The sequence below is a fragment of the Oryzias latipes genome, chromosome 24 (assembly GCF_002234675.1).
Source record: "Oryzias latipes chromosome 24, ASM223467v1".
Classification (NCBI taxonomy): domain Eukaryota; kingdom Metazoa; phylum Chordata; class Actinopteri; order Beloniformes; family Adrianichthyidae; genus Oryzias; species Oryzias latipes.
In genome coordinates, this window is record NC_019882.2 from 13,170,280 (window position 1) to 13,194,735 (window position 24,456).

Here is a 24,456-nt window from a genome sequence, read left to right on the forward strand (position 1 = left end):
GAAGGATTTAGGAGAGCAGACGGACCTCATATCGATGACTTGGCTGACGATGACGCTCGGCTGTGCGGCTTTTCCTTCTCCCAGCTCGTAGAGGAAGAGCTTGAAGTCACAGACTACAGCCATCGCCCTCTGCCAGCCCTTCTTCACCCCGGTGGGTTTGGGCACCTGGAACACACACGCAGAAGTAACACCTGTGCGAAGGGCCAACAGCAAAGCCACGCCCACTTTGGCCAAGGATCTCTCACCCTGACGTAGCCTTCATAGGCGGTACCGATGCCCCTTTGGGGGTCGATCCCCAGCGAACCCTTAGTCTGATCCTGGGGGACGGGACACACGGCCGGAGCTTTGTCCGCACAGGTCACATGACAGGAGAAGTTACACACTGAAACACAAGAAAACACAAAACGGTGTTTAGTTTTTCTGCACCCAGAATGAAGATCTTTAAATGGTGGCTCCTCTTCCTCCTACCTTCACACATGCAGCCTTGTCGAATGAGCCCCACCATGAGTGAGGTGCACTGGTTACACTTGGTAGGGGCGCTGAAGGACTTCACCACAAACTGATGTGCTTTGGGCTGTAAACGACAAACACCGCTCTCACACACGATCGGGACTGACGCGAATAAAGAGCGGCGTTTTGGAGGAAAGCTGACCTTCGGCGAGCAGCGGCCCATGCTGCCATAACCCCCCGAGCGCATGGTGGGGGTCTGCACCGAGCGGGGCTGATGGTCGATCAGCTGCAGAAACAAAGTTAGTTGGTTTATAACACAGATGTTAGATTCTAGGTAAAAAGAACTAAATCTTCTAACAGGGGATCCTGTCAGAGCGCTGTTCTCTGCTTAACCTTCTCCTTCCTGCTCCTCATCACCTGGATCTGGTGGCTTCAGTTATTAATTAGCCTCCTCTAAGTAATAAAGAGCTAATAAACAGTGACTACAGCAGACTTTGGTAGAAAACCGGACTGGCTGAGCCTCTGAAGAGCAGCGTTTGTTTTTTAAACTCTTCCCACATATTTATTTATCCTTAAAACAGTCTTTATTTGTTAGATCTTTCTGCCTGATCTGCTTTAAATCAGGCTGCAGATATGAAGGTTAACAGGGGTCTGCAACCTCCAACACTTAAAGAGACATAGGGGTTGATTTCTCACTGACAAAAACCTTCAGGAAGTCCAACTTCACCCGTCAGAAAAACAAAACACAGACTTGCATCTATGCTAAAGTTACTATTATCATACACATAAAAGGTTGTTTTTAGCACCGATTTCCGGTGAATCGGTGTATAAATTCTGCTTTATGGCATCAAATTGATTATCAGTAGTACACAAAATTCAAAATGTTTGACTGGTAAAAACTAGGAAGCTGCACTGCTTGACAGAATGCTGGAGCATTATGGGTACTGTAGTTAGGAGCCTGGTGGTGGATTCACTGTTTATGAATGAGTTGAAACGTATCCGTTTTGTTTTGCTTGGTGGGTTGTATAATCTGAAAAATGTTACTTTTGCAAATGAGAAACCTTTTGTACTTCAACCAGAAGACCCTCATGGTTGATCTAAGTTGACCCAACAAGAGAGAAAACTGAGAACCCAAATTCTGACAGTAAGCTAGCAGTGAATAAAAAGCTTAAGAAGGATTTCAACTAAATAAATGCATAAATAAAATTCTACTAAATTGACTGAAACTGTTCTTTGTCGATGTAAAGTTTAAAACATTCTGACTTTTTCACATGAAATTCTAAAACAATTTGAATTTGTTGCACATTCCCAGACTGAGCAGCAGTCTTGTTCTGCTTCGTTCCAAACATTTCTCCATAACTTCATTACTCCAAATCCAAAATGAATGATCTGCACAACAAGATCAGCAGAAGACTTTCTGCTGATCTTGTTTTTTTAAGAATGTCAACACTTCCTCTAAAGCAGACATTTAGCTGCCAGCAGCCCGTCCGTCGTCTGACCTCTATGGGCTCCATGTCACTGGCCATGGAGGGCGAGCGGGAGCGGGACTTGATGTGGGACTTGGGGTCGTCGTCCCGGGACGGCGTGTTGGACGGGGTGAAGTTGTCCACAGAGTCCACCTGAGGAAAAGGAGGAGCAAACATCAGGAAAAGGTTGAGCGTGTAAAGCTCACAGAAAGACAATCACGTTTTCATCCCAACTTAACCCAATCCGTCACCATAGCAACCCCAGAAACCATGCACAGCCATTCACAAAAGCATGACTATTTCCCATAAAAACAAATCTCCAAAGAAAGCTATAATCCTTTTTTGATTTTCCAGAGCTCCTGCCATGCATTCAGACAGCCACAAAAATCCAGGTGATGATGAGAGGAGAGCTCTGGATGGATAACAAACAAAACGGTGTCGGTGGTGCAGTGGTGGTGGTGCTTACACGTCTGCCTTTGCTACCCGGGCCGACGGATGGCGAGCGCTTCAGGAAGAGAGGCGGAGAGCGGCAGACACACAGAGGTGTAGGTTAGAGGTGGACACAGATTTCACAGACTACAGGAGAAAACCTGAGAGGATGCCGGACGTCACTACGTCAGGCAGCGGCTCCCAAGAACAATAAATAAGACCAAAAACGAGCTTCCTGGGTTGTTCATCGCTGCTTTAAATCAGTTTCTCTACAAAGTGGGGCACCAAGGACAGGAAGTGAAGGGCGGATGCCGATGGAAAAACACAAACTGAAAGAGGCAGGGCTTACAAGGGTCAGAATACGTCACTATGACACTTTTAGGGATTCATTTCCAACGTTTGGTCCAAATCCTGAAGCTTTCACTGACACACAGGAGCTACAGCTACAGTCACAGGGGGATGTTTTACCCTAAATCAACTTACATCTTCCCAAAACTCAATTAAAGAAGAGGAGGATGAGGAATAAGAGTCCTGATGTACCAGAGAAGCAAACAAAAGACATAACCAGAAGAAAATAAAGAAACATTCTTGTGAACACAAGTATGAAAGAGACTGGACTAAACCAAAAGCAGACTAATCAGATTTATGAGGCAGATAATATCCGCTTTAGTCGATCAGGCAGCAGGAAACTCACATCGAACTGGTCGAGGGCCGAGGTGGGGGCGTTAAGGAAAGCCAAGAAAGAATTCTGGGAATCCTGGTGCTTGACACCTAAAGACACAGAGCAAAGAATACAAAGCATCAAAGGTGGCGCTCCACAAAAGCAGTCACATGACTAAAATCCTGAGAACAGCTCAGGATTTTAGTTCCTCAACGCTCAGACAAACCTCCTGAAAAATCTCTGTGGGGAAAGTGTCTGCACTAACCAACACGGAGCTACTTCTGAAGTTAGTTCTGAAGTCGTGCATACCTCTTCTGAGCCGCAGCTCCTCCGTCTCCTTCTTCAGATGTTCAATCTCAGCCAGAAGCTCCTTGTTTTTACTCTCCATGTCCTGCAGTTTTCTGGCGGATCACAGATATTTTTGTTAGCAGGTTGACTGCAAGTTGAGTTAGGAAGATGAAGGCCGCATACCCCTCTGTGGAAAAGCAGTCGGCCTTGACTTGGGTCAGCTCGTCCTGGATGGCTTGTTTGGCTTTGATCTCGGCGTCCAGAGCGGACTGCAGCTCCAGCCGCGCCGACATGTCCAGCTTAGCCAAACGCCGCATCTTCCATGGCATGTCCTGAGAGACAAACAAAAGATGGGAATTTAGACCAAGGTTTCACTGCAGCGTTCTTTCTAAAAACCAGAGTGGGTTTTTACTGTGGCTCTGGCTCCAAGGCTGGTGTTCTTCAGCCCCTCCAGTTCCTCCGTCATCTTAGTGGCCAGAGCTTGAAGGTAACCCCGAGCGTCCTTCTCATCACTCACCCTGCAGTCAAAAACACGGATTAAGAATCAAACTCTCTCTGATGACCCACTATTATACATCATTCATAACCAACACCAACCCTGGTGGAGTTCAACCATCGACTGTTTAAGAGAACTGGACCGAGTTACTGTGATGCCACTCAGAAAATAACACCATCTTTTTGCGGTATGGACGTCGCCGTGTTGGAGCCACACATCGTCAGTAAGCAGTAATTGGTCTGAATCAGCGTTTATTTTATGCAAACCACTCTGACCAATCAGGAGTGAGCTTGTTGGGAGTCTACTCCCCTACCACTATAAAGACTGAATCTGTCAAACGTTTTACATGTTTGACGTGAGACCACATACTTTTATTGAGGCATCTGAATGGTTAGATTATAGCTATAACTGAAAAAAAATAAGTATGAAAAATGGAAACATGTTTAAAAAAAGGCAGAAAAGCAAGAATGATTATTCTAACAAATAGCATGACTGAGTGATAGATCTATGGGATTCTGGCTTCTTAGAGACAGCGGGCACTTCCTGTTTGAAAGACGAGGAAAACAGTCACTCATTACAGTTCTCATATACAATCAATGTGTTCAACCAACACATATATGTACTACTGGTTGATATAAGTTTATAAAGTTTTAAAAACATTTGAGTCTTGCTTTTTATAGTCATCGTTGACTGCAGGACTGGAATACTGCCACCAGAGGGCAACATTACACACAAAATCCCTGTAGAGCTAGTCGTGTCTTTGGAAAAGCATCTTGGAAAAAAGTTTTTGTGGTTGGAGTCCTGGATTTGTGTTTTGCATAGCTTCCTTGCGTGTGTGTGTTCGGTATGTGCGTCATGTAAAGACTGCGGGCTGGTCTGACAGAGGCGGACCGAGCAGCTGCAGTGAAATGATCACAGAGGAGGCGAGGGCGGATGGTGGGGGTGTCTTCAGAGGTATGCAGGATCTAACGCGCCTTTACTGCAGGGAGGAACTCGATCCACAAGGACCTCGCTCACGCGCACGTGTGTGCGTGAAGATGTCTGTCAGCTTCTAGGCTGCTTTGCAACATTTGAGACGGCACGTCGAGTTCTCCATGCTGCATTTTACCATTGGATGATTTCTGTGATCTGCGCCTCCCAGTGGGCCACGCTCTCCTTTTTGTCAGCCAGCTCCTTCATCTCGTCCTCCAGATGCTGATGGGAGCTGCTCACCTTCTCAAACATTCTGCTCAGCTGAGGGAGGAACAGGAGCAAATGTGAGAAACCATAAAAAATGAATGTTAATCTGTCATCTAAGGTGTCATTACACGACATTTAAGAGGTTGAGTTCCTGTTCATGACTGCAGTTCATGCAAAAATTATCTTATTTTTATCAGACGCATAGAAGGTACCTTGTCTAGATCATTGGACAGCTTTTTGTTCTCCTCTGTGAGCAGAACTCGTTCTGTCTCGTACTTTTGCTTGTACTCCATCTCAATCTCTTCTCGGTCAATTATGCTGCAAGAAAAACACATTTGTATTTACTTTTGAAAACAAAATGTGCAAACCGACCCTTTTCTTCTGTCACTGGAAAAACAGAGGTTTCTAAACACACAACTAATTTGAACTTTTTAAAAACGGCATTGTATTCCACTTTATCGTTAATGAAATTGAAGGGTTCCCATTTTTGTCGAAGCACTTTGATGCAGTTAGAACCTGATCCAGTGTCCTGTTGAAATATGCATCAGAAAGCAGAGAACGATGTGTCGGTACGAGCGGGCAGGAAGGGAAGGCTACAAAAACAAAAGCCGATCAAAATCGTTTTAAGAAAAGTGAGATGGACTGCTGGGAATCCAGGAGCCTGAGATTACAGAACTCCCACTGTACTTCTTAGTTTGAAAAGAAATCTGTTTTAACAGAAGGAACTTGATTAAAGACCCACTCTGATCATCTTTAGATCTATTTTAAAAGCATTCCCAGTGGTCTTTTAATTATGATCATGACATTTTTATCCAAAATCCAAAAACATGCGCCATTTTCAAGGACATAGTTTCTGCAGAGCAGCCGGAGTTCATTAGAAATCTGTGGTCGTCAGAAGTCAAGAGAAAGAGACGCTGGAGCTAAAGCTCTGGTGCTAAAGCGTGCAAACCTGAGAGGAACAACCTCAACCCCAAAAGTAAAACGTATGTTTTGTTTTTGTTTACTTATGTAAATATTCATCCATTTTTAAAAGGCAATAACTTGTAGCTCTGTTTTAAGATATTTGCTTCCTCATTTTCTAAGCAAACGTCTTTGGGAGACAATAAAAACACAGCAGAGCTATCTACAGAAAAGACACGACTCAGAGTTTAAAACTGTACGAGGGACAGAAAAACACAATTTTCAGCTACTTTTCTATATTGGGCAGAGGAGAACACCTTAATAAAGCTGTGATTACCTCACTGAGTCATCACTGTAAAGTTACAGGACAAGGTGCTGGTCAGACATGTTTCTTGGACATGATCACATGACTAAGAGATCGGGCGCTGTACCTTCGGCGGCGAGCCTGGTCCAGCTTGTCTTTGAGCATCAGGATCTCCTTCTGTAGGGTCAGCTGCTGGCTCTCAGCGTCTCTCAGCTCCTTCCGCAGGGTCTTTAGCTCGGTGCTGTGCTGCGCCTCCCTTCGAGCCAGCTCCTCCTCGTACAAGAGCGTCTTCCTCTCCATCTCTCCACGCAGGTGGCCCACCTCCTGCGTCTGGTCTGCTGCGGCCGGCGTGACCGAGGAGCCAGACTGTTTTGACTGGATTGAGCAGAAGGTCACAGAGTCAAGGCTGGTGATCCACCATCAGGGAACTTTCAGAGATGCGACCTGTACCTTCAGGCCTTCCAGCTCCTCCTCCAGCTGCCTGCTGTACTGCTCATTCCGCTCCCTGATCTTCTTCTCCTTCTGAGCCTCGGCTGCATGCTCCTCTGCCAGCACCTCGACCTGAAGACAGATTGAGACAAACTCCAGCAACTGCTGCAAACATCTATCTGTGTCCTACAAACCACCCTAAAAAAACATCTACAATACTCAAAACCAACACAGAAAGCCAAAAAGATCTAAACTTAAGAGGAAAGAAAGAGCAGGAAGGTGCTACCAACCACAGGGATTCTACTCTACCTCCTTCTTAGCCCTCTCAGCCTTTCGCACCTCAAGGCGGAGAGCCTCAACCTTTTGACTCTGCGTTTCCATCTCCTCCTCCTTGTCACGCAGCTGACGAGCAAGGCGCTGCTTTGCAGACCTGTAAGGACAGATTCAGGTTCAGCTTCATACACTGAGCAGTGGAAACATTTCTTGGTCTTTGTAGGAGAAATTTGCATCGTTTTAAAGGAAAAACTTCACCAGAATTCCATCAATAACACAGAAATTCAAAGGCTGGATTGGAGGAAAATGGAAGCTTCTGTACCGCAGGTCTGTTAGTGTCGAGTTGAGCTCAGAAAACTCCTGCATGGCAAGCTTCCTCTGGCTGTGAGCTTCCTTCAGCTCCTTGGACTGAGACTTCAGCCTATCGCTGGCCTCCACCAGGTCCTGGACAGCACCAAAAAGAGAAGAGCAGCATTACAGGCGCGTCCTCCACCTCTCTTGCTTCCATGGTTAAGAAAGTGCCTCCACCTTCTGCATCTCGTCCCTCTCCTGGGTCAGGCTCTTCAGCTGTTTCTCCAGAGTCCTGACGTGTTTAGATGAATCCTCCAGGTCCCTGCGACTTGACGTCACATCCTCCAGCTTCTTCTCCAGTTGGCCAGATTCTGGCATATGAGAAAATGTCATATTTGAGTAAAAATGTCGTGGAAAAGTCAGAGAATTGCACATATATAAAATGTTATTTAATTGTTAAATAGTTGGACCAGATAAATTCTAACCTGCTATCTGTTTCTTGAGGATTTCAATCTCAGTTTTCAGGCTCCTTATCTCCACCTCTTTGGTGGAGCTGAGGGGGCTCTCTGTGGTCGGATGCTGGAGCGCCTGAACCGTTTGAGTCGACTCTGTAACAAAATGTTGTAAATAATCGTACTTGTTGATGCCAAACATTGTGAGCACATGCATTTAGGAAGTGCTTCCATGACCCCCACCGTGCAGCTTGCGGCTCAGCTCCGTCTTCTCCTGCTCCAGCCGCCGTATCCTCCTCTCGTAGGCCTCAGTGGCCAGGCTGTCCTCCAGCCTGCGCTTCACATCCAGGTCCACTTGGTCCTCCCCCGTCTGACCCCGCTCCCCCGAGAGCTGCCGCAGACAGCCCCGATCTGAAAAGGTGCTGCAAGAAAAACAGAAAAAAGTAAGAACAGCCACTGAGGCAACAGGTTTAAACAACCATAAGGAAAAACTTCTATAAACCTTCTCGCATTGCTTTGGATCAAGGAGTAAAGACTCACCATTTACTTGTGTAGGTGAAACCAACAAAGGGCAGATGGTGACCAGAGAAGGCTGTGTGCGACGGAGGAGGCATGGTCTCCTAAAAAACCAGTAAGATTTCATATTTGACGTACATTTATAATATTTTAACTCTATGTATACATTCATATCATATATGATAGATGCATTTCTGAGACCCCTATCCCATTAGTCTAATCCAAGCGTTCCTTAACCCTTGTGCTATCCTAGGCATTTTAACATTGGGAGTTGGGTCATCTAGACCCACTAGACAGTGCGCTGAACCTTTTTTCTTCAATGATTTGTGATCTTCACTGGTGTCCATGGATTACATGAAACCTTTCCACCTTTATCCACCTTTGTCATGGTAGGGAGAACACGTCAATGTAAGGGTGGGGTCATCTAAGATAGCACAAGGGTTAAAAATGCATTGTGTATAACTTAGTCCATGTTTTCAGTTCATCGTCATTCCACTAGGGGCAGTAGAAGGGTTTTTCTTGCTTATTTCAAAATGGCTGCTCCCGTGAAATCTCAAAAACACTTTTGGCGGGAAATTTTTTTGCAGATTTTTCAAACTTCATTGATTTTTTAAAAATTACTTCTTACTGTATCGCAATGGATGAATATGGCTAACAGAAGAACTTAAAAGAAGAAAAATAAACAAAAACTGTTGTTGTTTTTTTAGTACGAGTCCCTTTTCTTTGCCTAGTTTAGCCGGGGGTGCGATTTTTACTCAAGTGCGACTTGCATGCGATTTAAAAAAATAAATAATTAGGCTTATGAGTACATTACATTTCCACTAACAACCACTAAAGGGCGCTGTAGGTTCGTATCAGTATTTGCTACGAACAGCAACGCAGAAGAAACGCCGGTCTGAAAGCAATTGTTCAAAAGAGAAGAATTCGATGGATTTAGGTGATGTAAAGTACAACTTTATTCTCATAATTTTATAACTCTATTATCATTTTTATTTTATTTTTATTATTATTTTATTTTTTTGGTGGCCTTAATACTCCATTGTTGATTATTAATTTATTATAATACAGCTAAACCATTTTAAAAATGTGGGTATATAAGGTACACTCTTGTCCATATTTGTGTAAATTAAATTAAATTAACATTGTTGTGGGCAAAAATCACCCAATGTATCATAATTGATACCATCTTTATCTCATAAAAATGATAATGCACATTTTTTGTTGTTGATTTCATCATTTTAGTTAAAAAAAAGAATATTCTGTCAATTATTTGATAAATTAAGTAATTTTACAGTTGTAATACATTTTAGGTCTGAAAACAAAACTTACAGAGTTTTTTAGACAGTCGTCATCAACGTCAAAGTTGGAGGTATCTGTGGGACTGCTGACTTCTGGGATGTAGGGGGCTTCACAAGTACGGATGTTGTCCCAATCAATGCCTGTAAGCAGAACGCTTTTTAAGTATAACAGAATTATCGGAAAATTACATTTGCCAAAAATGTAATTTTTGGCAAATGTAAGCTTGTTCTTGATTTTTCTTGATTGGATGATATTTGTGAAGAATCTGTATTCAAGTTAAAACAGAAGATTATTACAAATCCGTGTTTTTTAATAGTAGGTTTTTTTTTTAGTTCAGATCCAGATTGCTAAAGGAAGTTAAATAGTCCTACAGAACCGAACTGGTACATTCCACCCATCTTATCCTAAAAACAGCTTATCCAGATGATAGAAGGAGCCTGTTTGCATGACTGTTCTCAGTTAAGTACGTGATCTTCTAAAAATAAGGTCAGACTATCTGTGTAAACAGTTGCTGCTAACCGCTTAGCTTCTGATTATTTTGGTCAGCACGGTTGAAAACGAGAAGACTATCAGAGTTCTACCAGAGAAGAAAGGGTGCTGCTTGAAGTCCTCAATGCCGTTCTGGCCCAGCCTGTGCTCCCGACTGCAGATGAGCCGGCGAATCAGATCTTTGGCTTCCTCTGACACATCGGTTAGCTGCTGCGGGAACTGGAATCGCTCCTGTGGGGTGTTATTAAAGCAGACGTGTGAGTGGGCGTCTTGTAAAACGTTATTCTCAAGCTCCAAAGGCTCACCTTGTGGTTCATGATCTTCCCATAGGTTTCCACCAGGGACTCTGCATAGAAAGGAGTCTCGCCGTACAGCATTTCATACATGCACACACCCAGAGACCACCAGTCGCACTCGGGGCCGTACTTTCCTTTTCCATCCTCCATGGCCTGAAGGATCTCTGGGGAAATGTAGTCTGGAGTTCCCACTGCCACCGAGGACTGGACCTGACAGAGCAAAGCAGCAAATCAGGACAAAATATCCACAAAAACAGCCCAGAGGACACAATTCTGAGAGAAGAACAGCTCTGTGACTTCTGCTAAACCAGTTATGGTGAGTTTTTTTAGGTTTCATCAAACGACAATACCTATTAGGCCTATGGATCGATACTTAGATCTGATTCACAAATCAACGATTCACAGAACAGATTTGAATACATAAAACACAAGATAAAAACACAAATTTGATCAGAGAGAAACAGTATTTGTTACTTTAAACCAGGGGTGACCACACTTGTTTGGCATGCAACGTACTTTTGAAATGACGAAAAATAACTCTCTACATGTACACAATACATTTTATTGTTTATTGAATAAAATCATAGTAAAATAATAATTTTCCATATTTATTTACTTTAATACTCTTGTTATGAATAGTAGATTCTCAAGTGAATCAGACAATATTTCTGAATTAAATCGATAAATGTAGATAAATATTTGGGATTACAACATGATTAAAAGTATTTCTGTTGTTTTTCCTTTTAACAGATTGTTGAATTGGACCGGTGTGTTTGTGGTTGTCGTGTCACATGTTCCATGTGCGTTCTGTTCAAGGTTCTTTTTGAGTAACTGAACTTGAGAAAAAATGAGGCACATTAGCAGCTACATCCACGACGCTGAACGCTTGCACCTTTCTGAAGTTTAGGGCGAAGAAAAACTAAATATCTGCTAGCGAAGCATAGCTGAACACGCAAGTACAGTGATGTATGTATTGGCCATTCTGCATGTTAATCACATGACGACATCAGGGTGAGCATGGTTTATTTTTGATGGCCTGGAATCTACCCACACTTCCTTCGTGATCACCCGGGTTGAATACAGAGGAAGTGTGGGTAGATCATGTATTAGGCTCCTCTGTTTTAGATGAACATTTTGTAGACGTGTTCCAGTACGGCTTCTCCACCATGCTGGCAGACAGTCCTATGACACTCATAACTGATCACAAGATTACGTCACAATTTGTATTTCTTTTATTTATTTATTATAAATTCAAATTGTCAACTATATTTTAGAAATATGAAATTTTTCAAAACTTTTCTCACTTTTCTTTTCCACAACAAAACTTCATGTTTTACTTTGAAAATGAAACCTTCACTAACATTTTATTTTGAAAATTTATTTACTTCTGATGGCAATAGTGCATTCAGTTTGTTTAGTTTACATACTTAATATCTTAAATTTTTTCTAAATTTTAGCGCAATAATGAAATCGCCTGAAGTGTTTTTTATACCACTACTATTTTTATGAAAATAGTGGACCAGCGATCTCTGATGTCACAAATATTTGCATTTAAATTTTCGGGAGCAGACAGATCATTATTACAGCCCCACATATATATCAATCAATTGTTGAGAAGGGAGAAGGAGAAATGTAGATTTGGAATGTTGAGGCTAAAGTGCGTCATTAGGGGGAGAAAACCCAAAAAGCCCAGTTTCCTGTTTGCAAAAACCATTGAATCCTTAACACCTGAAACCGGTCTTTGTTTGAATTCCTGTCATTTTCATTTCATACCGCAAAACTATCGGAATCACAATCTGCAAGGCGAGCAGCAGAACCGCACACCCCTCAGGGGACAGCTGTGTGTGTGTGCGTGGGGGGGGTGAACAAAAGGGTTCGTAAAACTCTGGTATGTTTGCTTTGGACTCGAGCGAGCAGCAGTGGCAGCAGAGTGGTAAAAACTTACAGTTCCGTCCTCCATGAGTTTAAGGCAGGAGCCGAAGTCTGCCAGGCGGATGTGACCCTTCTTATCCAGCAGAATGTTGTCCGGCTTGATGTCCCTGAAGGAGGCACAGGAGAGGAGGCAGAAAGAGGAGAAACTCAGAAAGCTTCATGTTTTAGATACATCTTGGGCTCAATTCATAATTGTCAGTTTTAAATTGATCACAAAAAAAGAACAAAGAGGGAAAAGAGTGGCACCCCCCTCGTGGGAATTAGCCCTACATTTTATTGTTTCCATACACAAATGTGAATTCTGAGGAGGCACACAAATATCTCCCCCCCGTGTCCTGAAGGAGACGTACTCCCTTCATTCCTTTTTCCTATGGGATTCCTGAAGGTTAGGAGGAAGGAGGGGGATGCTCCCAACGAACACATTCCTCTACAGATGAACTGACGGAGGCCGCTGGGGGCTTCTGGCCCTGCATGTGTTCTGCGTTACCGCCGCCGTCGCCGCCGGCGGCCTAGGGCTGCAGGGACAAACTCTTCAGCTTTTTACCGACAGGAAGATTTTTGTTTGAGAAATCCCCCAAAAACGAGAAGTTTTGTGGGCTTTGAGAGCATTGATTTTAATTTCAAAGATGGAGAAGATTTCAAAACTTTGAATATCATGTTTCAAATCAAGATTATTATCATTACTTAGGATGGAAAAGTTCTCTTCAAAGTAAATATGATCCCATAGAAACCTTTCCTCTTAAAAACAAACAAACATCCAATATCACAACTATGGAAGCCAAATTGGGCGTTTATCATTATGCCTTCTATGTTAGTGGTATTTTCTTCGCTTTTTTATCCCTCTATAATTATAAAAAACATTAGAAAAACATAGACTCATGGAAAAGTGGGTGGGAATAAAACTTTTCAACTTAAAAAAAATACAAAACATTAAATTACCCATTAACTTACTATAATTAACGTAATAATTTTCCAAAACCTTTCAAATTGAATAAATATATACTATGGCAGTACTTTGGTAACTGCATTTTTGCACAGTCATGGACTGTTACATAAAAGCCTTTTCTAATTGACCTCTGTTACGCTCAACCCCCAAATAAAATATTCCCCTAATCCCACAAGCATCTCTGAGTGAGGTTTAGATTATTCAGAGCTCCATGTGCTTCCTGTCAGCTCCCACAGGACGTCAGGAATTTGTCCTGAGGGCAGTGAGGTGTGGAAAGTCTCCCGGGATGTTGAGCAGGTGGTCACTGACAGGTGCTGCCGTCAAACACGGAGCTTTGGGTGTTTCCTGGAAGCCCAAACCTCGAGGAGATGTGTGTCTTCGACAGCTAGGAAGGCTTAAAGATGGAATTTTATTGTGAAAAACTTGACCGAACCTCAGAGTTTGCAGTGTTCCTTCATCCTGACTAAAAATAGCATCTGTCCTCATCTGACCATTCCGCTGAATTTCCTTTGGGGGCTGAACCTCGTCAGCATGTGATCTTATTGATACAGACATGCCTCAGTTACCAGGTAGGCAATGTGCTTAAAAACAGCAGAAGAGTAAAACTAAGAAAGGCAACAGAGAGAAAAAGACTAGAAAAAGTCTTAAGCTTTATAATAAATGCAAGGTCTTTTATTTAACCCCAACTCATTTTAGACTTCAGGACTTGTAATGAAAAAGGAAAACATGTTGATGTGATGAAGATTACCATCACCATTTGAAACAAAAGCATGATCCATAAAAGGAAAAGAAATGAAGGTTGGAAAAGAAAATGAAAAAACAGATGAGACGGAGAAAAAAGGGAGTAAAAAAAACTCAAAAACATCAGAGATAGACTAGAACTAAGTTTGAATGTGTTTTATTGTTCTTTTACAAAAAAAAATATCTAAATCCATTTGTCTATACATCAAATTCCAAATGTAAGAAGAAACTAGTGTAGGCCGAGTTATAAAGAACAAAAAAAGTTCCACAAATCACTAGAACATCTGTTTCTCAGATATTTTGGGGGGGACAATAAAAACATTATTGTTAATGATTTTGATTTATGCAGCTGCTGACAAAAAAAAGTTTGATATGTGTTGCTTTATCGCTGGAATCCAAAACTGCACATTGGATCAGATCAGAAAGATAACCCAATGAATAAAAATACAAAAAAGACATGAACTGAAGCGGTAATGTTGGCTAGAGGGTGTGAGGGGCTGTAAGCTACAGGGAGAGAGCGTAGACCTAGAGAGCTCTCGGGGGAAAAGGGGATATTGGTCCCGCCCACAATTCAAAGGTGTATTTTTAACAAACTACTGCTGCTCTGCAGAAACTATGTTCTAGAAAACCTAAAACCTGTATAATCATAACTCAGAGACCACTGGTGCCGCATTGAAAATGGATCCAACGATGATCAAAGTGGGTCTTCAAACAAACACCAATATTTTTTTTCCAATTAGCATGTCTCCTTCCTGCAAAAAAAAAAAAAAAACGAACACAAAATCCCACTAAACTCCTTCCAAGCAGTCTATATTTTGTGTGTAAAATAGTTCTGGGGGGGCATATTGTTAGAAATACCACATTTTTCAAAGACTGTATATGTAGTTTGAATGAATCAGCCATTTATGGACAGGCTTCAGACAAACCTCAGACGTAGCTTGTAATAAAAGTTATAGCACCCGTTACATCGACTCTACAATAAAGTCCAGTGTCTCTCCCAGCAAACATTCATCCACGAGATAACAGCGTATTTTCCAGCTGATAAAACCACAGTAAATGTTTTAGCCCCCTCCCCTTCATTTGTGGTTTTTGTTCCTGTTTTATTCCACTAACATGCGAGGAATAATAAATAATAAACTGCACATGGCGGCGTGGAGACGTTTCCCCTCTCCGTCTTTAAAGAGCAGTAACACACACACGGGGCTTTGAAAGTCTTTCATGTTTCCGTCCCAGCCAGAGGTCTGTTCAAAGCCACATGTGAAGCTCACTGTCATCTTCAAGTCGGGCTAATGTCCTTCTTTATGAGGCTGGAAATGGGGGCGGGGTGTACCCATCTCACCTCTTCAGGGGCTTCAATAGCCTATAAATTATGGATGATAGTAAGGTTACCATTTATGGTATTTAAACATGTAGATTTTTTTAAATGGAGATCCCAAAAATGTATATTTCTTTTTTTTCAGTCTCGTTTATACAAAACTGTTAGGATAAAAAAGGTTTTTAAAATGGATCGATCGTTCCAGCAAAGCCTGGAGCAACCCCAGCTTTCCATGGGAGAGCGACTGACAGGAAGTGCTTTTAAGGACCGTCCTAAATGATAAAAGACTGCACTTATATGGTGCTTTTATTGTCTGCTGGACATTTACACTCCACATCACAGTTGAACAAACTCCAGTTTTTTTTTAACTTGTTCAGAAAAGTCCATCATTCTCTAGCTATATAGTTTCCTTTTAATTTTATTTTGGACAAAAACACCAGAAAAACCTTTGAAAATAATCGATCTTTGTGATGTAAAACATTTCACTGTGGATTTACAAATCCTCTTTCTGATAATATAAGGGTTTTTTGTGGGGAGGGGACTTAAATGGTCAATGTAAATCCTATTTTTGTTTGTTAGCCTAAATCGTTTAAATAATTCATCAATCTGATTGAAAAAAAATGAAATAGTTGAAAAGTACATCTGTGCTGATTGCAAATGCTCATCACCTACGATAAAATAAGTGGTTTAAAATGACAATGGATGAATGAACTATATATGGATGCTTTTGTCTACCAAAAACTTATGAATGAAAAGTGTATTAGCATTTTTTAAGTCAAAGAGGTTAGTCTTTTAAATCCATGAAAACAGCTTCAAAGTGTGTGAAAATTTAAATGTCAACAAAAGAAGAAGAGCATTTTGGGAAGAAAATGCAGCTTTGTTTCATTAGACAACAAGCTTCAGTCTAAACCTGAAGGTCTGTCAACTTCTGCTTAACCTTTGAAAACTAAAAAAAAGCCTGAGCGCCCTCATGACCCTTCCAGGGTCAACTTTCCCCTTTGCAGCACAGATGTGATAAAAGCATTACGTTGGTGTTTATAAAGATCATCTCAACACCAATCATACCCAGGATCTGTCTAAGTCTGGATGACTGGAAGTGTAGACGCAACAAATTATGAATGACAGCGGTAATGGTGGCCTCCCACGCGGGGGGAGGGGTGTCTGTGTGCACGGATGCGTGCAGGTGCTGCCGCGGCTCCTCGAGGGCCTTAATCCGTTCCAGATTTCTGCAGTGCCAAAGAGCAAACAGCATGGGTTGACCCGGCGTCTCGCTTCATGTGAGGAGCTTGGGGATTCGGCTGCTGATAAACCACTTAGAGCTCTGCAAAGCTCCTGCCTGCTTCCGGCTCTTCCTCTCCCTCTTCTGGGCACCAATCCACGGTTCCCACCGTCCTCTTGAGCGGCACGCTTCGCTTCTGGATGATTAACCTAACCTGATCACGGGGGCGGCAACCTCCTGATCAAGCCAATAATGCTATGCTAATGCTAGGCTAGTTAGCGAGCTAATTGGGCTATGGCAGTCTTAAGGAGCCAGAATAGAGGAGGGTAATCTCTTTTAAGACCACGGCCTCCATCTGCGAGGGCCATCTGGGTCCCGCCTCCCAAAACACAACTGCAACCGTGGAGACAGCAAAGGCAACATGCGTCCACATGGCTCTGATGAAGAGCTGCACAATAGTGAGGATGACCTGCAGTCTCTGGCTTCACACAAAATAAAAAACTCAACCCTAAAAACCAAACACTCAAACCAATATATTCTATGTATTTATGTCAGTCCTGGTTTAAATTGTAGTGATTCAGTTGGGGAAAAAAGGGATATAATTCACATCTTATTGATTTGATTCACTTGTGTCGCTAAAAGGAGACGAGATGGATCCTTTTCGTGACCTGGGATTGATACTAGTGAATTAGCCGTTTGTTGCTAAATTATTTAAATAATTCTTACTATAGACCACTAGGTAAAGTCAGATTAAAGGGTGGTATTTGGACAAAAGTACCGAAAACAGCAACGGATGAGGCTGGATGTTAAAATCCCACTCCGATCCCAGTGGTCTTTTAAGGTAATTATGACTGTCATTTTCAGACAAAATAAAAAATAAAATAACTGTTGTTTTCTAGGACATGGTAGTTCATTAGAAATTCACCTCCAAGTAGTGGGGAGGACTGCTGGCACTGAGCAACCCTGTCCCCCTTACCCTTCCCATTACAGATAGCTCTCTGTTTAAATGCTCTCCAGCTAGCTTACAGCCCCCTTCACACCCCCAACCTACCATTACCGGTGGAACATACATGGTGAGTAATATTGGAACTATCCAGCTGTGCAGTTTTGACCCCGTTGCCAGCTCAGACGGGGGAAAAAAGACTCGTCTATAAGTGGATGTATCAGAATAGAGTGGAGCAGAGAGCTTGTGGCCCGTCCAGCATATTTTCTACGTAACAAATAGTTTTTTTTTTCACATGGGATTTTTTGTCACCATGATTTGAATGAGGCAATACTCAGAAATGCAGTTTTGACCTTCATTTTCAGAAAAAAATCATGAGAAAAATGCCTCAATATGTTAAAAATACCAAAAACAAAGTTTTCCTTTGAGGGGATCTTTAATAAAAAGACAAACTCTGGCTATTCCTCACATCATTAACTGAAGATGGCTAGATAGCTAATGTAGGTGAAGGTCTTTGGATGTGTAATGATTTCCGGATGATTAGTGGGTTCTGAGGAAGCGCATGGGTCTGATCAATAGAGAACCAAACAAAAGGCTGAAATCAATGGAGCACACATGAGCGCACAAATCGCACAACTGTCTGCTGCAAATCCCAGTACAGCTTGTCAACTGTATGCAGACTATATTAATGTGAGCATTTCCTTCTCTTTAGGACACACACACAAAAAAATACACCAAGTCTATGGATGCACAGATGTGGGATAAGGCAGTACAAAGCCATGCTGGCTTTGCCTATTGAAACACTTGTCGGGATCCTCTGGGAGGCCAAGCAGATCACTGACCACTGAATAAATGAACACACACACACACATACACATACACACACACACACAGCCCTCCTACATCTGACTCACACATGCTGTCTCCCATGGGACTCAGCTGAAGGGGACAGAAGGCTGACCTCGGGGCTCCTCGGCTCTTTCATCTGGTCTCTTTTCAACTTCATCAGTGTCAACAGGGTTAAAAGAATTCATTTTCAGTGGTAAGCATTTTGGCTAAAAATCAATCTAACGAACCCCGGCAGCCCAGCTACAACATCTTCCCTGCAAACAGTTTGGTTGATGGTTAAAGTTCCACTCTTCATATTTTGATCTATTGTAAAAGTGTTCCCACTGGCCTTTTCATTATGATTATGTGGGTTTTAGCCTAAATAAAAAAAACCTGCATGGTAGTCTAGAACATAGTTTCTGCAGAGTGGCAGTAGTTCATTAGAAATTTTATTCCGATTTGTGGGCGGGACAGTTGGTACGAAACAACTCCGCCCCCCTTTTTAATTGTTGAGAGATCTCCATTTACACATTCTACTGCTAGCTTACAGGCCCTCACACCCCCAACCTGACATTACTGATTCAACAGAAATGGCGAATAATACTGAAGCCATGCAGCAAACAGTCTCATCCACAACCAAAAAAACGTAGCTTCAGCAGCTCTGCAGAAAATGTCTTTAAAACAACAAGAGTTTTTTTTTTATTTTAGCTAAAAACTGCATAATCACAAAGAAAAGACCCCTTGGAATGATTTTATAATAGAAAAAAATAGAAGTGGGACTTTAAAAAACATCAAAACCACAGTTTCCATTGGAATGGGTCTTTAAAAACAGAGGAGGATGGGACCTGATGGTTTACTCTTTGAGTGAGCTCTTTGCTAGCTGCTGTTCTTAGTTTCTTCCTGAGGAAACACTTCCTGGTTCACAGCTACGACATTTGCTTTTTATAGTCGAAAAGTCACATCATGTGAGCAGATTTCAACTTTCAAGAGAAGAAAAAGGTTTTATAAAAGGACTTCGTAAACCTAAAATTGCCTCTTTTTGTATTTTTAGGAATGACAAGCACGGCAAAGCCGCAGAAAACAAACTCACAAACACACTTCACATTAAACGGGACAAGCAGACGGCTCACACCCTCCTCAGGGGACCTGCCAGGCTGGCTCCACCCATTACAAAGCAAGCAAAAGAGCCTCCGACAAGTGTGCATGCGTGCAAAGGAGGGGTGAGGGGTTGGTGCAAACATGGGGGGAAGGTAACAGCACCACACCCCCACCCACACACCTCCCAAACCCCTCATTACTGTCCCAAAGTGTCCACATGGGGACCAAATGAGAAACGCCAAAGTCCCTTTTTCTCTCCATCCACTTTCTGCCCCCCACCCCACATAACACCATACAATTAGTGGCTCCTTGCTGTTACCCCCACCCCCCTTGCTCTTTGCATACATCCATGTATACATGTATATACATCTCAGTTCTCAGCATTTCAGATCAGAGAAAAGTGCAGACACACCCTAAATACCAGGCAGCTTTATTTTAGCCTCTTTCTGACCCTCCCTTCTCTTCCTCTCTATTCATCATGCTGGTGTTGCTTTGGCTGGGACCGGCCCCCCCGGCGAAAGCCACGCTGTAATTACGCTAGAATGCCGATGTGACTACTTCCTGTCTGGAAGAGCCCCATATCCTGCTCCCAAGGGCATCTTCAGTTGGCTGAAAAATTCTTTGAGCGTCTACGTCAGCAAGAGTAGCAGTTTCCCAGGCTGTGTCTGTGACTGATGTGCACTTAGGTAGTTTGGTTGAGGAGTGCGGAGAAAGAACTTCAGCTTATGACCAGTAAGACGCAGCTGTATGACTCGACTGAACACACATTTACTGCCTGTCCTTTTTTTCTTCATTTCAGATGATTAGCAAACACTAAACTTATTTTCTCCCCTTAATATCAGTAAAATTAAGACATAACAAATTTTAGTTTTATTTCTTGCCAAAATGTGGTCACAGAACTTAATGCACACATTTTCTGCACAACAACACTTAAGCAGATTTATCAGAACCTTCCAAAGAGCTGCTTATGAGGACATTTGATGCAAACATGTGTTAGACTGCACTACAGGTTTCCATTCAACCATCTACCGCACCCTCTCATGTCACATCAGACATTCCTACCTTCATACATACAAACCAGATCACTGCAAAACTGTGCACGCCAGATTTAACGCCAGATCGAGCGTGTAAACGAAGCAAGTGATAGCAGCTCAGGAATCTTTAGGGAGCGACAAAATGAGTCCCTGGAGACTGCTCATACGTAAAAGCCTTCCGAAGAAATTTCTGATGTCAACATTAAGAAAACTGTGACTTTAGAATTCAAAATCATTTTATATTTATAAAGCCAGGCAGATATATGTGTGTGTGTGTGTGTGTGTGTGTGTGTGTGTGTGTGTGTGTGTGTGTGTGTGTATGTATGTATGTATATATATATATATATATATATATATATATATATATATATATATATATATATATATATATATATATATATAAAATCCTGTTTTATTTAACTTTCATTCCATTTCTAGTTTAATTTAATCATATTTCTTATCAAATGATTGATCTTTGACAAACTTAACCATCTGGTATTGAGAGTTAAATATACAACCACTAAAGCATCCTAACACAGACTCCAAACTCTTTAGTTTTCATCAAGCTTCTGCAGCATCATTAAACTGGATTAAATCAAATCTCGCAGGAACAGGAAATGTGCATTTTCTCAAAATGAAGAATCATGAGTCTTGTCTCTGTGAACTTTTCACCTGAAGAGTTTTCATCACAGACGCACTCACACACACACACAGTCTTGCAGGGCCTCACCTGTGGACGTAGTGTAGCTGGTGGACAGAATCAATGGCCAACACCATTTCAGCAAGGTAGAACTTGGCCATATCTTCAGGCAAACGGTCCTCAAACTTGCTGAGGAGAGTCAGCAGGTCCCCGCCCACGTAGTAGTCCATAACCAGGTACTGGAGACACAGGAAACACAAAAACCTCACTAAATGTGGAGAAATTACAGAGTGCTTTAGTAACACAGGAAGGTCTTAATCAAATAAAAACATTAAACAAATTTACAGAAAGAAGTTAAACCAGCTGTTGTTGCTCCATCATTTCTTTGACTTTTTTCTCTCATGATCACAGAGGCAACACCGGCTCCAAAAAACGTTTTACTTTTCAGGATTTCTCTAAAAATAAATGACCGCGCAGAGGCTTAAGGCCTTGGGGAGTGTCCAGCACTTGTTGTGTGAATGCTAGTAATGGAATGACAAACAGTCGAGGCATTTGAACTTGGGGGTCACGCAGAGACGAGATATCAGGTTAAAGGGAAAGCGACCGCCTCCAGCAGCCGCCATTCATGCCAGACAGAGCTTCCCTTACAAACCTCCACCCAACTCCAAACTCTACGGTTTTTCACACAGTGTCTGTGTCTCTGTTGCTTCATTTTCTCCCGTTCAATTATTATGTTGGATTTTGAGTCAACAAGAGACTGTGCTGGTCAGATTCTGGCAGAGATCCTTCAAAGGTTCAGGCGCTCTGAACCTCTGAACGATTAGGGGCAATGCTACCAACAGCTCAACAATATACCAAAACAAAGGCACAAAATTAAATTATAGCACAACAACACGCAACTTAAAAGTGCCAAAACCTAGCTGTATTTAAATTTGTCCTTGTATTTACAGAACTGCTGTAGAGAAGGACCAGCAGCTGCTACATTGTTGCAAAAGCAAGATACTGGGAAAAAAACAGAGAGAAGATTTACAAAAGCAAATAAAGTGCAGAATTTAAACTGATTTAAACTTTAATGAGCAAACTACATCCTACAAAATACATCCAACACACCAACGGTCCCCAACCTTTTTCAGGGCACAGACTGGTGTTATGCCGGACAATATTTTCAAGGACCAGCCTGTACAAAGCTGAAGTGGCATCTGAGTTTTAAAGTTTTTTGTTTTACATTTATTTTAGCCTCCACTCCACTCCACTTTAGACTCCTGGTTTTTGTCTTCTTCCATTTCCTCACTGGCTCTTTTCTTTGAAACAAACCTTTCCAAATACATTTGTTTTTGTTAACTTTGCTAACTTGGGGTCTCAGTTTAGTGGTTGGCGCAGCCACTTTAAAAACTTAAATGATGTATTTTAACACATGATTGAGCTACTTGACATGCGTCAAGAATGAGTCAGATGTGGTGGAGAGAATGCAGTAGTTTTTCAAAATAAAACTTCCTTTAGAATCAGATTATAAGTAAAACGGAGAAAATGTAGGTCATGTTTTTTTTCCTCTTGGCCCGATACCATTTGTCCCACGGACCGGCACCGGCTGTACAATGAAAAACTCCCACATTTGTTTGCATTAACACTTGCAAAATAAAATTGCTTATCTAATATTAGCAGCATTTTGTGTGAATTCTAATCCTTAAATAAAATAGTTGAGGTGATGCGACAATAAGAGGCTACAGAACGAAAGATTCCTGTGTTACCAGATTATTGTCATCCTGGAAGGCGTAGTGCAGGGTGGTGATCCACTGGCAGTCTCCGTTTACCAGCACGTCTCGCTCCTCCCGAAAACACGCAGTCTGGAGGAGAACAAGACATTAGACAATCCCAAAAGGCGCACAAAAAACAACAACTTCAGAAAACATGAACCTTGCAGTTCTGAAATCACGCCTGCTCAATTATTTCATGGAGGAGATATGACATAATGCACTTTTGCCAGAAAAGAAAGTGTTTTCCTGATCATTTTTGTTCCTGACTGGAAATATAATTAGTTTATAACAGCCTTTATAGCCGTACATATGTATATTTAAGAAAAAAGATTGAAGCAAAATCTCTATACAAAATAAAATACAAGACTATAAGGAAGTAGTAGGGGCTGTGTTAACGCTCATCCTGCAGCATTTCCCATGTCCAGGCATTTGAACACACAAACAACAAGGGGCAGTTTGGCCCCATGACGTCCGAGGCGTGAAGACCAAGGACCCGAGGGACTGACAGGAATGTCAGACTATCAGGAAGACGTCAATGAAGAAAACATCCATCTGCAGCTCGTGCTGCTCTGACTCTGACACCTTCTACAACCTGTCAGCAAAGTCCTGATGTGACAGAGCGTGGATGAGGGTTGCAGTTTCTCCTGCAGTGGGGACTTTTCCCTCTGTTTTTGACTATTCATCCAACTTAATTACTATTCTCTTTCATTTAGAAGATAAGAAAATTCCTAACTTCTGCAGAATCCCACCAACCTCTGCTCGCTTCAACATCTCCCATTTGTTGAGGATCTTCATGGCGAAAACTTTATCTGTGTTTTTCACTTTTACCACAGCAACCTGCAACAGAGAACAGATTTAATGACACGTTGGCCAACAGATTAAAAAAAATCAAACAGAACAAAAGATTTATTCGGTTCTTGAGAAGTAAAGTTGTTTGCTAACTTTGTTCATCAACCTTCATGTTTTATTAGTTACACAAACATCCAAACAGACAGGAGTAAATTATGCTAATAAAGATAAGAACCTAAACAGCCATAAAAAGGCAAGCAGAAAGGATAGGAAGTAGAACAAAAAACTGAAAATGGCTGAAAAGATAGGAAGCATAAAAGGAGCATAAAACAATGAATGGCTTTGAAGTCAATATGAAATATTAACTGATTATTTTGAACAAAAAAATGACACGAAGTCAAAGGTAAGCAATATACAGTATTATTTACTTAAAAATCTATCAAATCAAAACTTGGCAACACAAGTTCTGTGGAGGATCAGGAGGCAAGAACACATTTTACTGGTTTTAAAGTTGCTGCATTGGCTGAATGTACATTTCAGGACTGATTTGTGAATCTTCTAATGGTTTATAAATGTTGCAATGGTTTTTGGCCTTCTTATCTCAACGGATTTCTATTTAGGTATGGGCCCTTATGGACCCTGAGGTCCCCCTGCACTGGCTTTTTGGTTGTTCCTAAGGTAAGGACCAAAACTTATGATGAGGCTTCATTTTTGCCACCAAAACTTAAGATGAGGCTTCATTCTGCCACCAAAACTAGTAATTGTTAAACAAGACTGACAGACCCCCTCAGCTCCAGCTTTGCATTTAGCCAAAAAAGGAGCTGCATAAGCGGCTGCGACACACACTGCTGTGTGCAGACAGTGGCAGCACGTGCTTCCATGAACTCATCACCCTCCGTGTCACTTCATCCGATCACAAACACAATAATAATAGACCAAATAACAATACCACATGCATTTACATATGTGCATATGGACAGAAAAAGTCCAGTCCAGAGG

General features: G+C 41.9%; 1 protein-coding gene across 4 annotated transcripts in view; it reads right to left on the reverse strand.

The window, feature by feature from the left end:
• Nucleotides 1-24,456, reverse strand: part of cdc42bpa (CDC42 binding protein kinase alpha) — a 64,158-nt gene that overhangs the window by 5,540 nt on the left and 34,162 nt on the right. For 3 of the 4 annotated variants that reach the window (XM_023953169.1, XM_023953170.1, XM_023953172.1), the window contains exons 3-29: nucleotides 23,422-23,505; nucleotides 22,663-22,758; nucleotides 21,005-21,153; nucleotides 12,164-12,257; nucleotides 10,228-10,428; nucleotides 10,015-10,153; nucleotides 9,464-9,573; nucleotides 8,159-8,238; nucleotides 7,862-8,040; nucleotides 7,652-7,774; nucleotides 7,404-7,537; nucleotides 7,198-7,319; nucleotides 6,912-7,032; nucleotides 6,624-6,734; nucleotides 6,301-6,548; nucleotides 5,182-5,287; nucleotides 4,899-5,023; nucleotides 3,707-3,812; nucleotides 3,478-3,626; nucleotides 3,316-3,407; nucleotides 3,040-3,116; nucleotides 2,383-2,421; nucleotides 1,950-2,069; nucleotides 653-736; nucleotides 469-574; nucleotides 246-382; nucleotides 26-165 (exon numbers count right to left, since the gene is read on the reverse strand). In XM_023953169.1, the coding sequence (XP_023808937.1) occupies nucleotides 26-165; nucleotides 246-382; nucleotides 469-574; nucleotides 653-736; nucleotides 1,950-2,069; nucleotides 2,383-2,421; nucleotides 3,040-3,116; nucleotides 3,316-3,407; nucleotides 3,478-3,626; nucleotides 3,707-3,812; nucleotides 4,899-5,023; nucleotides 5,182-5,287; nucleotides 6,301-6,548; nucleotides 6,624-6,734; nucleotides 6,912-7,032; nucleotides 7,198-7,319; nucleotides 7,404-7,537; nucleotides 7,652-7,774; nucleotides 7,862-8,040; nucleotides 8,159-8,238; nucleotides 9,464-9,573; nucleotides 10,015-10,153; nucleotides 10,228-10,428; nucleotides 12,164-12,257; nucleotides 21,005-21,153; nucleotides 22,663-22,758; nucleotides 23,422-23,505 (3,272 nt within the window). The remainder of the gene's footprint in view (nucleotides 1-25; nucleotides 166-245; nucleotides 383-468; nucleotides 575-652; nucleotides 737-1,949; nucleotides 2,070-2,382; nucleotides 2,422-3,039; nucleotides 3,117-3,315; nucleotides 3,408-3,477; nucleotides 3,627-3,706; nucleotides 3,813-4,898; nucleotides 5,024-5,181; nucleotides 5,288-6,300; nucleotides 6,549-6,623; nucleotides 6,735-6,911; nucleotides 7,033-7,197; nucleotides 7,320-7,403; nucleotides 7,538-7,651; nucleotides 7,775-7,861; nucleotides 8,041-8,158; nucleotides 8,239-9,463; nucleotides 9,574-10,014; nucleotides 10,154-10,227; nucleotides 10,429-12,163; nucleotides 12,258-21,004; nucleotides 21,154-22,662; nucleotides 22,759-23,421; nucleotides 23,506-24,456) is intronic. The other variant, XM_023953171.1, reaches the window with a different exon arrangement.